This window comes from Lytechinus variegatus, chromosome 12, assembly GCF_018143015.1.
Source record: "Lytechinus variegatus isolate NC3 chromosome 12, Lvar_3.0, whole genome shotgun sequence".
In the NCBI taxonomy this organism is placed as follows: domain Eukaryota; kingdom Metazoa; phylum Echinodermata; class Echinoidea; order Temnopleuroida; family Toxopneustidae; genus Lytechinus; species Lytechinus variegatus.
The window spans coordinates 7,735,497-7,748,811 of record NC_054751.1 but is presented as its reverse complement, the minus strand read 5'-3'; the positions used below and the strand labels follow the sequence as shown (position 1 = coordinate 7,748,811).

Sequence of the window (13,315 nt, the reverse complement as noted above, 5' to 3'; positions counted from 1 at the left end):
ATTCAATGAATGAAAGAGGGGAAAATCGATTTAAAACAATCCAAACGGCATTTAATCATGTTATAATGAACAAAGAAAATAAAACTAAAGTTCTTGATTTCACAGGGCTAAAATCTGGATCCATGGGACAGGGAGGTGTGCCATAAAACTCTTTGCACATAATATGGGGACCCTTTCTTTTATTTAAACAGAGATGAAATCATTACAATTTTCCACTAATGCAAAGTATATTTGTTACGATTTAAATCAGAGAAAGTTCCTTAGCTTTATGTTGGAAAAAAAAACGGAAATTTCACAAAAGTTGTCGGACCTTGGGGTGTTTCCCAAAGATTCAAGTATGATACACATATGATATGCAATTGATTAATACTCAGTAGTGCGCGTCCTCTTGGCATGATCTTACCAATTCAGTCATGCCTTTCATATTGTACGCAACTTAAGTGCGACTCGGAAGTCATACTCTAATACTTGTGAAACACCCCCAGGTAATTTAAGTGAAATTCTTGGTTTTTTAAAGGCCAAGTCCACCCCGAAAATATTTCATTTGAATTGATAGAGCAAAATCAAACAAACATATAACGCTGCAAATTTCAATGAAATCAGATGTAAAATAAGAAAGTTACCACATTTTTGAGTTTCGCTTATTTTTCACAAAACAGTTCAATGCACAACTCAGCGATATGCAAATGAGAAAGTCGATGATGTCCATCACTCACTATTTCTTTTGTTTTTTATTGTTTGAATAAAACAATATTTCAATTTTACAGATTTGCCAATAAGGACCAAATTAACATAACCACAAACTGTTAAAATAATGGTAATTCTATGTTCAGTGAGAAATAAAACTTTGATACATGAGACACGGAGGAGAAAATAAGAATATTCTCTATTTCACATAATAAAATACAAAAGAAATAGTGAGTGGGTGACGTCATGATTCTGCCAATTTGCATACTGACCAGGATGTGCATATAACTGTTTTGTGAAATTAAGCGAAACTTAAAAATGTCATAACTTTCTTATTTTACATCCGATTTTGATGAAATTTTCAGTGTTTTGCTTGTTGGATTTTTCTCCTTTTTTTAAAATCAACTTTTTGTTGGGGTGGACTTATCCTTTAATTGTATGGGAAGCAGTGAGAATCACTGACTGTTACTAAGGCAGTTGATGGAATGTCACCTGTTCTGCAACCAACACGAAATAGTACACTGTGGGGCTTTTCATAAAAGTACTTTTCAGATGCCTATATGTGTACAAGAAAGTCTGTTTAATCCAACAGGTTACCATGGTAACAGCCAGACACCTGGGCTTCTCAACCAATCAAAATCAAGGAAAGCTGTCAGATCGGAAAACTTTGTCAGACAAATGCATAGCAAACATGAAAGGTCACTTCTGACTGGTTCCTGGCCAGTATTTTGAGCCAAATGCGCATGTAACATTGATCTTGATTGGTCAGTCTATTTAGCGATTGGTCATAGGCAGCACCCCTGGAAGCAAATAACATTTGGCAAGGCATTAACATTCATACAATGTATGCTACTTCCAACCCCGGAGGGGTACATGCACTTGTCATCTGCATCAATGTGACCATATTCAATTGAGAAATGAATTGTTGCTTCATGGTACCCGAAAGAGCTGCTAACTTCAATATTCTCAATTACACACAATACAATTTCAGTGGTCAATGCGTGAATTGTCATGATGGTGAAAAATAATAGTCATTTTTGCTAATAATGAATCAATTTTCATGGATTCTCCCCTAACAATCAGAGATTTCAGAGTTCTGCATCTAATATGGACAGACAATATACACTTTTCTTCTACTATATAGACAAATACATCAAAATATATTCTAGCTCAACACTTGCAGCATTAATATTCCAAAGGAATCATAAGGGTAAGATTCGCCCTCAAATGTGTCTGATACTTCAACACTTAAAAACAAACATATACATCCAAATGAGATTTTTGTCACTGAAGAGACTCAGTGATGAAATAGTGCGACATAATGTGGGGAAATGAAAAAATCTATATTAATTACATCATTCTACACTGAGCAAAATACATGGCATATGAAAGGTAAATTTGTGTTCAATGGGTGAAAAATGGTTATTAGGAATTCAGAACTCTAAATTTTCACTGAACTATCTTTCCTTGACATGTGGCTGCATTTTCCTGCCATTTGTTCAAACACAAAGGTATTTCATGGCAGAATTTTTCTTTTTCTTCTTCTTTAAAGTTAATAAAAAGAAGAACCTTGCTATGTTCATCTCTACGACACAATATTAATAATGATACAACTTGCATAATATTTTCAAAGTCAAGTCCACCCCAGGGGAATGCTGACTAAAATAAATAGAGAAAATCAAATCAGTATAGTGCTGAAAATTTCATCAAAATTGGATGTAAAATAAGAAAGTTATGACATTTAAAGTTTCGCTTATTTTTCACAGTGGTATGCACAGCTAGGTGAGTCAGAAGATGTCCATCACTCATTATTTTTTTGTTTTTTATTGTTTGAATTATACAACATTTCATTCTTTTTATAGATTTGAAAATAGGGACCAACTTGACTGAACCATAGAGTATTACACAATGCTAATTCCACATGTTGAGGGAGGAATTAATCACTTGACAATGAGGAGAAAATTAGAATATTTCATATAACAAAATACAAAAGAAATAATGAGTGGATGACGTCATAGTCTCCTCATTTGCATACCAGCCAGGATGTGTTAATAACCGTTTTGTGAAATTAAGCAAAACTCATAACTTTCTTATTTTACATCCGATTTTGATGAAATTTTCAGTGTTATGGTTGTTGAATTTTAATCGTTTTATTCAAATCAATTTTTTGTTGGGGTGGACTTGTCCTTTCGATTAGGCTGGACAGAATACATATATGCATAAAGCATTGAATATCAACAAGAATCAACTTTTGAAATCTACTACAGTATATTTGGATTGCAGGAATTCTACACTTCAAGAGAAATGATGAATATACCTGAGTACACATGTATATCATATATTCCACTGGAATGTCGATGTAAGGACAATATTCTTGCTTTGATAGGTAATTCACCACTTGGTCTCATTGCCTACATGGTCAGATACAACAGACTTGGTGTAAATAGCCCTGAGGCACAAGGTCAAGTGTTATGGGCAGATGAGCACGAGGCATGATTTTGGAGGTTTCTTGCCATTAAACATAAGACTGGCAATGTCAGCAGGCTTTACACAGAATTTTAATAGCGTAAATGTTTTTTTTTTTTAATGTCAATGTTAGCTGGCACGGGAAGAATTCTTCCCTACTTTACTGCTGATAGTTTAATCCCAGAGTACACTCGATTATAGGTTTACTTTCCATATATGTGCGAGATTGCAGGATGGCCTTTTACCAATTTCTGCACTCTTGTGACTACATGTAGGTATCAACCTTTGGAATAGCAGACATCCTGTTTCTGTTCACTTATGACCAATCACACTTTTCTCACATGGTATAAGAGCCATTTAACAAGATCAGTCTCATCAGCACCTTGATGCAGCTACGCATGTTGATCTGTTGGCAGTTTACAAATCGGAGATTACATCAAATTGCCATGAAAGGACATAAGCTCTTGATTCTTATAATCGGACTGATGACAACCTTGAGACACAACTGTTTCTGTTTACGGTAACTCCTGTAGGAACTCGGCAGGACAGCTCTTTTGCTGGTAAACGCCAAGCTGGTATATAACCAACTACCTATGCAACATTTTACATCTAGTTTAATCAGTCATAGTGGCTGACATTATAGATGACAGATATTACCCTTTGGCCTTTTTATCGAAGTAGAGACAATAGCAGAGTGAAAATTCGAACTCACGACCTTGCGATTATGAGTATAATGCTCTAACCACTAGGCCATACAACCTGTGTTCGAGTCCACTATAAGCCCAAATATCCAACCGCATCATACATTCTGTCCAACGAGCTACATGGATACAACAATGGGAGATCTGTCGGGGTTGCAGGTAGTTGATAAATCCACTTTGCACTTTGGAACAAACATTTCAATCAACTCTTAAATAACATCTCCCCAGGTTTCATTTCTCTCATTTTAGTTCCTCAAACAACTTAAATGTCCACTAATTCTAGCCGGGCCGGACAACATAAGTTCATAAAACAACAAGGAGACAATAGGGGCTAGCTATCAAGCTGAACACCAAATGTTTATCACCTCGCAAAAGTAGATCTCATATCTAAATGTAAACATACAAATTAATGTATTTCATATTGTACATTGTTAGCAAGCTTTCATGGACATTTGGCACTAATCTGGTGATTTCAATTACCACTTTCATTTAAAATCCAAATTACTTTAACCAATACACTGACCTTGTCAATGCAAAGCCTGAAAATTTTGAACAAGTGCACATGAAATGAATATTCCTCCTTCTATTCTTGAGGTGAAACAGTAAGACTAGTGTCAATAAAAACAGATCATTAACATTTAATTCAAGAGTTTGGTCATTAAAAATTGATTAACTAAACACTTCTTACTAACAGCTTTCCAATAAGAATTTCTAAAAAATTGCAATTGCACCCAACATGCAAAGTGAACTGCAGTTGCGTTGTGCAATAAGTAAAAAGCTATGACAGAAATCTGTCCACAGCTACATACCTACAATGATGACCATCTGATTGCATTGAGTAGTGCATACATACATAAAATAACAAATAGTTGCCATTAATGGCTGTACTGTTTTTGTTACAGACTGATATATTGTGAACATAGCAAAGTTACTGACAGGCACCGCCAATATCCATGGATCACAAAAATAGTTAATTAAAACTCTAGCAAGAGGGACGAGTACAATAAAGGATGAATAATTCCCTCTACACTTTTGAAATAAAGGCTTGGTATATTTGTTTTATATCCTACTTGAGTTTTAATAAGTTAGAACAATAAATCTTGATAATCTATTTGTTCTGCAGCTTGTTTTTCAGTATGAGAATGGTATGGTACAAAACTTCTTTACAAAAATTCAATATCACAGATACTTTTTGTTACATTTGACCATCATACATGTAGATCTGTAACTAATAATGCACTTTCAACTTCCCCAAATTGCATCTCATTCGATCAGTCATATATCTCTAACCGTTATCAACATTTGGGGAATATTCCCACTACTTCACCTCAAGATCAAATGAACTTCATATGAAGCGAGATCTAGAGTGTACAGGAAATTTCATCAATATCAACCGATGCAGTGAGGGGTACGACTTTTAAAATTCACTGTACATTATACAGCTCATTTTTAGTCGGGTCATGAATCCTGGAGCATTTTACTGAACCTGGCAACAAATCCTTCCTTTTCCTCCAAGTTCCAGTTTATGATGGTGGGGCTTACCAGCAGCCAATCGCTCTCCTACCACATGCATGCGGCGCACTACTGGACTATTCCGCCGGCCCTGGCAGCCATGTTCTGGGCCTTGGCTTTGGCATTGTCTCTGAGCTTGGAAACCTCGTGAGGTAGTGTATCGGGAACCCTCTCCGGCACAAAGAGTTTGTCTAGGATGTACTGGATGCCTTTGTTGGACTTGGTGAGGTTGGCTTTGTAGCGTTCCACACCGAAGGCCATCAGGGCTCTGGAGAAACCGTACAGGTTGGAGCTGACCCACACCTGTCTCGTCAGTTGCGTCCAATCCTTGTTCTCTTCCGATTCTGTGAAGACACACTTTTCCTCCAGAACCTGGAGGAAATATCAGACAAATATCATCATAAGTAATTCAAGTTAACTCCTACACGTTTCCTTTTTAAAGAAATCATTGAAACAATTTGATCTAAAGGCTATGGAAAGCCAACTTTGCCATAATTTTTCATTTCTATTTCTTAGTCTAATTATAGCACCTCGGGCATCTTACAGAAAGTCAAATAAAGAAGAATGTAGGTATTCAGAAAGCATTTTTTCATTGGTAATCCTCACATTTCATCACAAATATAACAGTGGGGAATCAGCTAAGCTGCTATGAAAATATGGATAATGTAGTCTACATTGTTGGATGTCTGCTGACTCTTGGTTACATGTAGGTGCCTGTAACGAATTACTTCATATACCAATCAGTATCCAACTAAAGGGTGGGAGATCACAATCATGATCACACAGCCTGAGACTGAAATCAAAAACAAAATTTTTAAAGATCAAGACCACATACAGTAACTGTATGCCAGAGATGCAGTTCGAGAACAAGATCATGATCAATTTCCGGATATAAAAGAACCTTTAACCACTCAATCTTCTCTCAAACATATTAAGCTCTTCATTTGAGAATGGGTGTTTTTCGTTAAGGTTTAGAACGGTCTGAAAAAACTAACTTGATCTGATCTCATCAACATATTAAAGAATACAAATTCTGAGGTCAGGGTCAAGATTAATTAAGTATCAAATCAAGATCACAACACTAATCAGCATGCAGTTGTAAAGAAATGGAGAGTGCCTACAAGTACAGTAGCGATGACGTATTATCACATTGATGGCTTTTCATGTTTAAGATTGATTTAAGATTCAATCACACCACTTTATGTTAAAGAGTCAATTCAAGATTAAGACTAATTCTTAGATCAATATCAGTTTTAAGATATACAACACTAATCAGCATGCATTTGTTTACAATACAAATATGCAGTCCCTACATGCAGAGTACGTACAAGGGATGTCAAAGTCATAGCCTATAAATCACTAGGCAGGCCAGGGCCCCTTCTTACAAGAGTTGTGATTGATCTGATCAATCACAACTGTGGATGGCCAGCAATGCAATGTCTTACATGCATGTTTGTTCAAAACATTTTCTCACTATTATGCATATTCATGCATTCATTGTTTTCTTGAAAATTCACAATGTCTCTTTGTTTACAAAGGACATTGTGCAAATTTCCGGTAGAAAAAATTATGACACTGATTGATTTCCACATAGTTACGATTGATTGGATCAACGTAACTCTTTGTAAAATGGGACCCAATTTTAAGGTATGCCACTTGTGCATGGGATCCACATAAAGTCTATCAAGTTAAAACTCTAGAAGGGGTTCAACGCAAGGCAGCCCGTTTTTGCTGTGGAGATTATAGCCGTGAAAGTAGCGTCAGTGGAATGTTAAAAGATCTCCAACTTAATACACTGGAACGAAGAAGGGAAAAGAGCAGACTGACAATAATAATATTTAAAATCCAGAATAATATTGTTGATATAAACAAAGAGGAATAGATGAACTTGATTTTGACAAGGGAGACGAGGAACAACAGTGGTACCACTACCCGTATAGAAGTGCCCTTTGCCCAGAAAGAAACTTACAAAAATTCACTCTTTCCAAGAACAATTAGAGCTTGGAACTCATTGGATCATAATATAATATCTGTAGAAAGTTTCAGAGAAACACACGTGAGCAGCACGCTGGCGATTTACAGTCTACTGCCCTGCCAGAAAACTTCGGAAGGTTCAGAAGAAGGTACATGAGATATTATTATGGAAGTGCCGTGCTGTAGCGGTTCTGTCTCTCGCCTTGTAATCAGATGGTCGTGTGTTCGAATCCCATCATGGCCTAGCGTCCTTTGGCAAGGCGTCAATCCACCATTTGCCATTCTCCACCCAGGTGTTAAATGGCTACCCGGTTGGGTGGGAAAGCATGTATGTACATGTAGTATGCCTACATGTAGCAATCGAGTCTTGGAACTCTTGCTGGAATGCTCCCCAGGGTGTGGAGAAGGCACCTATTGTATGCGGGCATGCAAGGATCTGATGAACGGGGTAATAATATATCTGTAAAGCACTTAGGACGTCATTCCGATGTGTTAAGTGCTATACAAATGTGGAATATTATAATTATGACAATGATGACACAGACAGGTTTTCACATTTAAGATGGATTGAAAATTGATTCAAATCAAATGACACCACTTTACAATCAACTCGTAGACATTCTTACCATGAAATTCTGGTAGCCTATATTCCTTGTGTAGGTAGTCATTGTCTTCTTCTTGGGATCCACGATGCTCTCTTCGACGATAGAAACAAATCTTGAGTTGTTCCCGAAGAGAAAGCCGCCCCACTTGGGCATTCTGTTGGTCTTGGTCAGCAGGCGGGTGCTGTGAAGCTTGCAGTCTGGGCTGATGTAGCGGGATACAACGTCTTCAGACAGCACATGTTTACTGAGAACAATCACAAAGGATTGGAAAGTAAAGCATCAGTATTAAAGACAACAATGAAACTTTATAAGAACAAGAGTTAGAAATTATCACTCCCTTTAATGGAAGTTATGTTTCCTTTCACAGAAATAAAAGCGTTGAGGTGGTTGATGTTCATATTTTTGTTTTTTGGGTCAACAACTTTCTTTATGTATTTTAGTGGTCGACTGGTCTCTGCAGAAAAAATCATGGGTGGTCACCATTCAAAAAGAAAGAAAGAAAAAAAACCAAACAATTACCCTCCTCTAGTTTAGAAATGATTTCCAAGAAATAAGACCCTTTCTGAGAATGACCCTAATTTATTGACCAATGCCAAATTAGCATTAGTTACAGAATTGAATATAGCAACAGAAAGAGCAGCTGACCTGTACCACATATTTCTCTGATTATTACTTTACCAATACAAGTGTAAGGTCTCCTGATCCCAGATAAATTGTGAATTTGATTTTCTTCATGTCTTTGTCTTATATCTGAACCAATCAATGAGCAAACCATTGAGCACATGGTGCCAGCATGGGTAATTATTAGAGTTTATCCATGTTTTGAATTTTGAAAGGTTAGGGTTGCTCTCAGTGGCAATCATCAATGACCCGTATTCTGAATTCTGCTTTAACTTCAACCACAGTCTGTTGCGGTTTACTATGAAAAGCCCAAAGTGGTATCAAACTCTAGAATTATGTGATCAATTTTAATGTATATCATCACATTATTAGGCATTTAAATCATTAACAAATTCTTGAAATGATAGATATAGTTTCCTTCCCAATTAAACCATGGGAAGGACCCCAGTAAATAAAAGAAGCATTAGGCCTATAGTGTAAACAAATTCTTAGCACTCATGGCTTCCCGTAAGTTTAGCCCAGATTAGGAGCATGGTCTAAGTTAGACCTGATTATTTTAGAATACGGGCCAATGCATTTACCTGTATGGTCCAGGGTATTTTTGCCAGAAAGCCGAGGAGACTTGGTCCCATGAGTGTTTGAAGGTAGTAGCAGCAGTGAAGTGCTTCATTTCTCAGGACCTGAGAGGAGGATCACAGGCTTTCTTGAAATACAAGTTGTTCGGAGGAGAGGCCGGTTGCATCCACACTCCACAGCAGATGTGTCAGAATACCCTTCAGCCTTGAGGACTTTTATTCATCACAATTCTATAGATGAATCAGAAAAATCATGAAAAAGCAATGTACTAAATCTCCCCCAGGGGGAGGGGCACTTCTATGGGCATGTGAAACCCTACCCTTAACAGGTTTTGGAAACAAAATGGTACCTTTGACAAGCATTCCCTTATTTTGACCCCCTAAACAACTAGGTACAGCGATAGTTTAACAGCCCCAGCATTAGCAGCAATTCTTTTTCTAGTACATGCACATTTGAGTTACATCAGAAAAGCAAACAACAAACAAACAGCTTATGTGCAAGTTTTCCGGGAATGCCCCATCTCCAACAGGACCCTTAACACGTAGTGTTGGTGCAAAAAGTAAATCTTTTATACATGTACAAGCATTTTAGTCTTTTTATACCCTTGCAAATTGGACTGTTAACACCTAGCTTTCCTTGCGAAAAATATATACTTTTCATTATTTAAGAATTTTTGACACCCTTATTACGTTACATACGTAACATGCCTTATCTTGAAAAAGAGATCCTTTTAGGTGTTTCTTTGGTCATGCGTGGTATGGTATACACTTGTCAATGGAAGTGGCCCCCCCCTGGGATTTTTCCTTATATTCCATGAACATAGCATGTTGCTATCCTAGGGGTGACATCTGTGTCATGTGACCAATTGAAGAGTTGTGCATCAAACACAAAGTGGTGATCTACTTCTATTTTTCGCTAACCTCTCATGTTAACAGCCTTGATAAGTCACAATGGTTGCGGAGTAACTATGAGTCACACAGCCATTCCATTGTACCTCGCGTGACATTCACACAAAATTTCAACTTCTTAAGATTATATGTAATTACTTTACTAGAACATTGTATATTGCAGACTTGTTTCTCCTATTTATTTCAATCCAACTATTGGTGATCCACATTGTCCAACAAAAATTTTTATTTTACAGTCGTGATTGTAGGAGATATTTCAATTTGTTTGCTGTGACTCGCGTGACATGAAACGATTGAAGATTCCTGACCTTACAGTATATTTGTAATTTCATTAGATACCAGATTTTGATAAAGTTTTCTGGAGAGTATTTAGAAACATATATGGAAACTATTAAGTTAAAAATTCATTGACGCCTGACTTATTGTTTTGAGTCGATTTCCATTTGAAAATTTGACACAGGAGTGTGACTAGAGTGACAAGTATCATTTTGGACTACAAGTTGACCAAATTATCATGATTTTATACAGTAAAATGGGCCAAATTTCATTCAAACAGAACATTTATGGTCATTTGCATCCCCTTCATCTTACATTTTTAAGTCATGCTCTGATCGTCGCCTGAGAAGCATATACTTGTCGTTAACTCAAAAATTTTGTCCCCTGGTTGATTTTTCGTTCTACACATACAAGTATATCTTTCAGAGTTTTTCTTTCTCTTTCATTTGGTCTAATCGAAAAATAACGAATTCAAATACCTATCAAGATATCCATCAGAAACTAATTGATGTTAACTCTGTTTCGCACAATTCCCGTGAACAGTTGGCGTTATAAACTTGTATCATGTTTGTGTGCATATTTTACGCTAGTAGATGCTACGCTATGCACACTGACGTCATAATGATGAACATGCGATTTCCAGTAATCACCTATACATGTAGGTATCAGCTGATTTTTCACACGTTTTGCAATCTAACTGCAGATCCGATCTGTAGCTAACTATAAGCTGAAAATAATCCACAAAACAATGTTCTTTAATGCAATTTCTGAACACTTTACTCTGTTATTAAAAGTGCTGCAAAGTATAATGAATATGACCTCAAATAAATGGTGGGGTGATTTGGAACATTTCCTCACATAGATAAAATGCCAAATTCTTTTGAATTCTCAATAAAAATGTTATAGAGACATTTCAATTGTTTAGAGTTAAAAAAGCTCAAGCAAAACAATAAAGCTTAAGATGAACCCATGCCCATACATGTACATGTATCAATTTTTTTGCACGTTACAGTCTACAGGTGCGCATGCTAAAGACATGGTCATGGACATGGCATGCATGGCCTGGTAACTTAAATGGTAATTTTGTGGCTGTGCAAAACTTGGTGAAAATGACATAAATTTTAATTATTTTGTGAAATTCCCTTAGTTCCCACACGACCCCAATTTCAATGCACACACACACATAAAAAAAACTGAGAAATTTCTGATTAACATGATTAACGTTCAAAACGTTAGGATTTTTAGATTTATTTTTGTGATCATTATGTGCACAAATTATAATCACCCCGTCATGTGGATTTCCGAGGAAATAAATGATTTTACCACATTAGACACATAGCTTTATCATGTCTAGGCTCCGTGATGAAAAGACAAATACGATGAAATATCAGAGTCCTAGCTTTAGTTTAGGCCCAAGTACGTTAGGCTAGGAAGCATCGACAAATAGTACCATACTCACATTTCAGCATCTGGGACTACACAACAATTACTGCACTCTTCACGTGCCATAATATTCATCATCATGTTGGGAAAGTAGAAAAGAAAATATTTTATCAAACAGCAGACTACTTAAGCCTTACTTGATGATTATTCAAATTTGAAAACGAAACTTACTTCTCATTTAAAAGGCAACTTTGTTCTATAAAATTGACAAAATGGGAGTGACAACCTGACGGGCCTCGCATGGATTCGATGGAACCAGTGACGTCACAAGAATTTTTGCACGTACGATTATTTTTGCATTGATACAATTTGTTGTTGTTGATATTTTGATCTATGAAATCAATTTAGGTGTTATAGTCCTTAGCTTGCTGAACTTTGATTTCGTAATCAAAATATATAACTGGAGATCTCTTGAGGTCTACAGGCTTCATAGGCGGAAATCTGCCCTCAATTAAGGTAAGGGGACTATATAAGTTCTTATATAGGGCCCCGGCGGGGGCACTCAGTATATTGCCTGGTGGGTATGTGCCACGGAGGGGACCCCCATTTTTACACTCAAATTTCCGTTCCAAGGCATCGAATTTTTGTTTTATTTATATATATATATCTAACAAGTTTGGAAAAATCAGTGTTTGGCCATTAATATCTCCCAACTTCCAATTTGACACATTGCATATTTTACATCAATTCTCTTCAAAAGGATACTATATGATTGTTATGATCATGCCATCACGAAAAGAGCAGGATTCAAAAGTGTTGGATGAGGTCTGAATTGAAAAACTGCAAAACGAGCAGAAATAGTCATGAAGGGTCAATGCAGAACATGATTCCTTAGTCTGTTTCAATAGAGATGAAAATCCATTCAAATCAAGCCCCTGCTTCTGTAATAATAATATGTCCATTTATATAGCGCAGTTACTATGTGCATATACTTAACTGCGCTTTGATAGTTGGTATCATATTAATATGGCGGCTGTAGCTAAGCCGCCATATTAATAGGTGCTAAAGCGTTCAAGGAATAAATCCTACCGGGTACCCATTCACCTCACCTGTGGATAAATTTCTTGCCGAAGGAAATTAGACCATGGCTAGGATTCGAACCCACGACCCTCTGTTTCAAAGTCTGAAGACTAACCCACTGGGCCAAAACCATAGAGTTATATAAACCTAAACAACTCTATGGCCACAACGCTCCTAAGTGTTTAGTGATGGATCTGTGAGATAACATGGTTTGGGTCTAGTTTGAAATACCCATGATGCATGTTTGTTTGTTATGTGTTTGCTTGTGCAGAGGTGTGTTTGATTCCATGGTAATGTTGATGTTGAGGTGCAGGAAAATAATTAAAAGAAACCGCTGAGAAACTCACTCATCAGTGGCGTAACTACGGGGGGGGGGGGGCACGTGCCCTCCCAATCGGCTGACCAAAAAAAAAAAAAAAACAGGGAAAAGGAGAAAAAGGAAAAAGAGGGAGAAAGCTAGATAAACGTAGTGGGAAAGAAGACATTATTGTTCATTATGATGTTATATTATATCAAAATTATGTTA

General features: G+C 36.8%; 1 protein-coding gene across 2 annotated transcripts; it reads right to left on the bottom strand.

The window, feature by feature from the left end:
• Positions 1-2,931: 2,931 nt before the first annotated feature.
• Positions 2,932-12,042, bottom strand: LOC121425076 (PRELI domain-containing protein 1, mitochondrial-like). 2 transcript variants are annotated; one of them, XM_041621038.1, is made up of 4 exons: positions 11,941-12,042; positions 9,148-9,372; positions 7,967-8,189; positions 2,932-5,738 (listed from the first exon to the last, which is right to left on the bottom strand). In XM_041621038.1, exons 2-4 carry the CDS (start codon positions 9,234-9,236, stop codon positions 5,436-5,438), a joined length of 615 nt encoding a protein of 204 aa, XP_041476972.1. In that variant the 5' UTR covers positions 9,237-9,372; positions 11,941-12,042; the 3' UTR covers positions 2,932-5,435. The 2 variants fall into 2 exon arrangements, with proteins under 2 accessions (XP_041476972.1, XP_041476973.1); XM_041621039.1 differs by lacking the exon at positions 11,941-12,042 and adding an exon at positions 11,786-11,838.
• Positions 12,043-13,315: the final 1,273 nt, after the last annotated feature.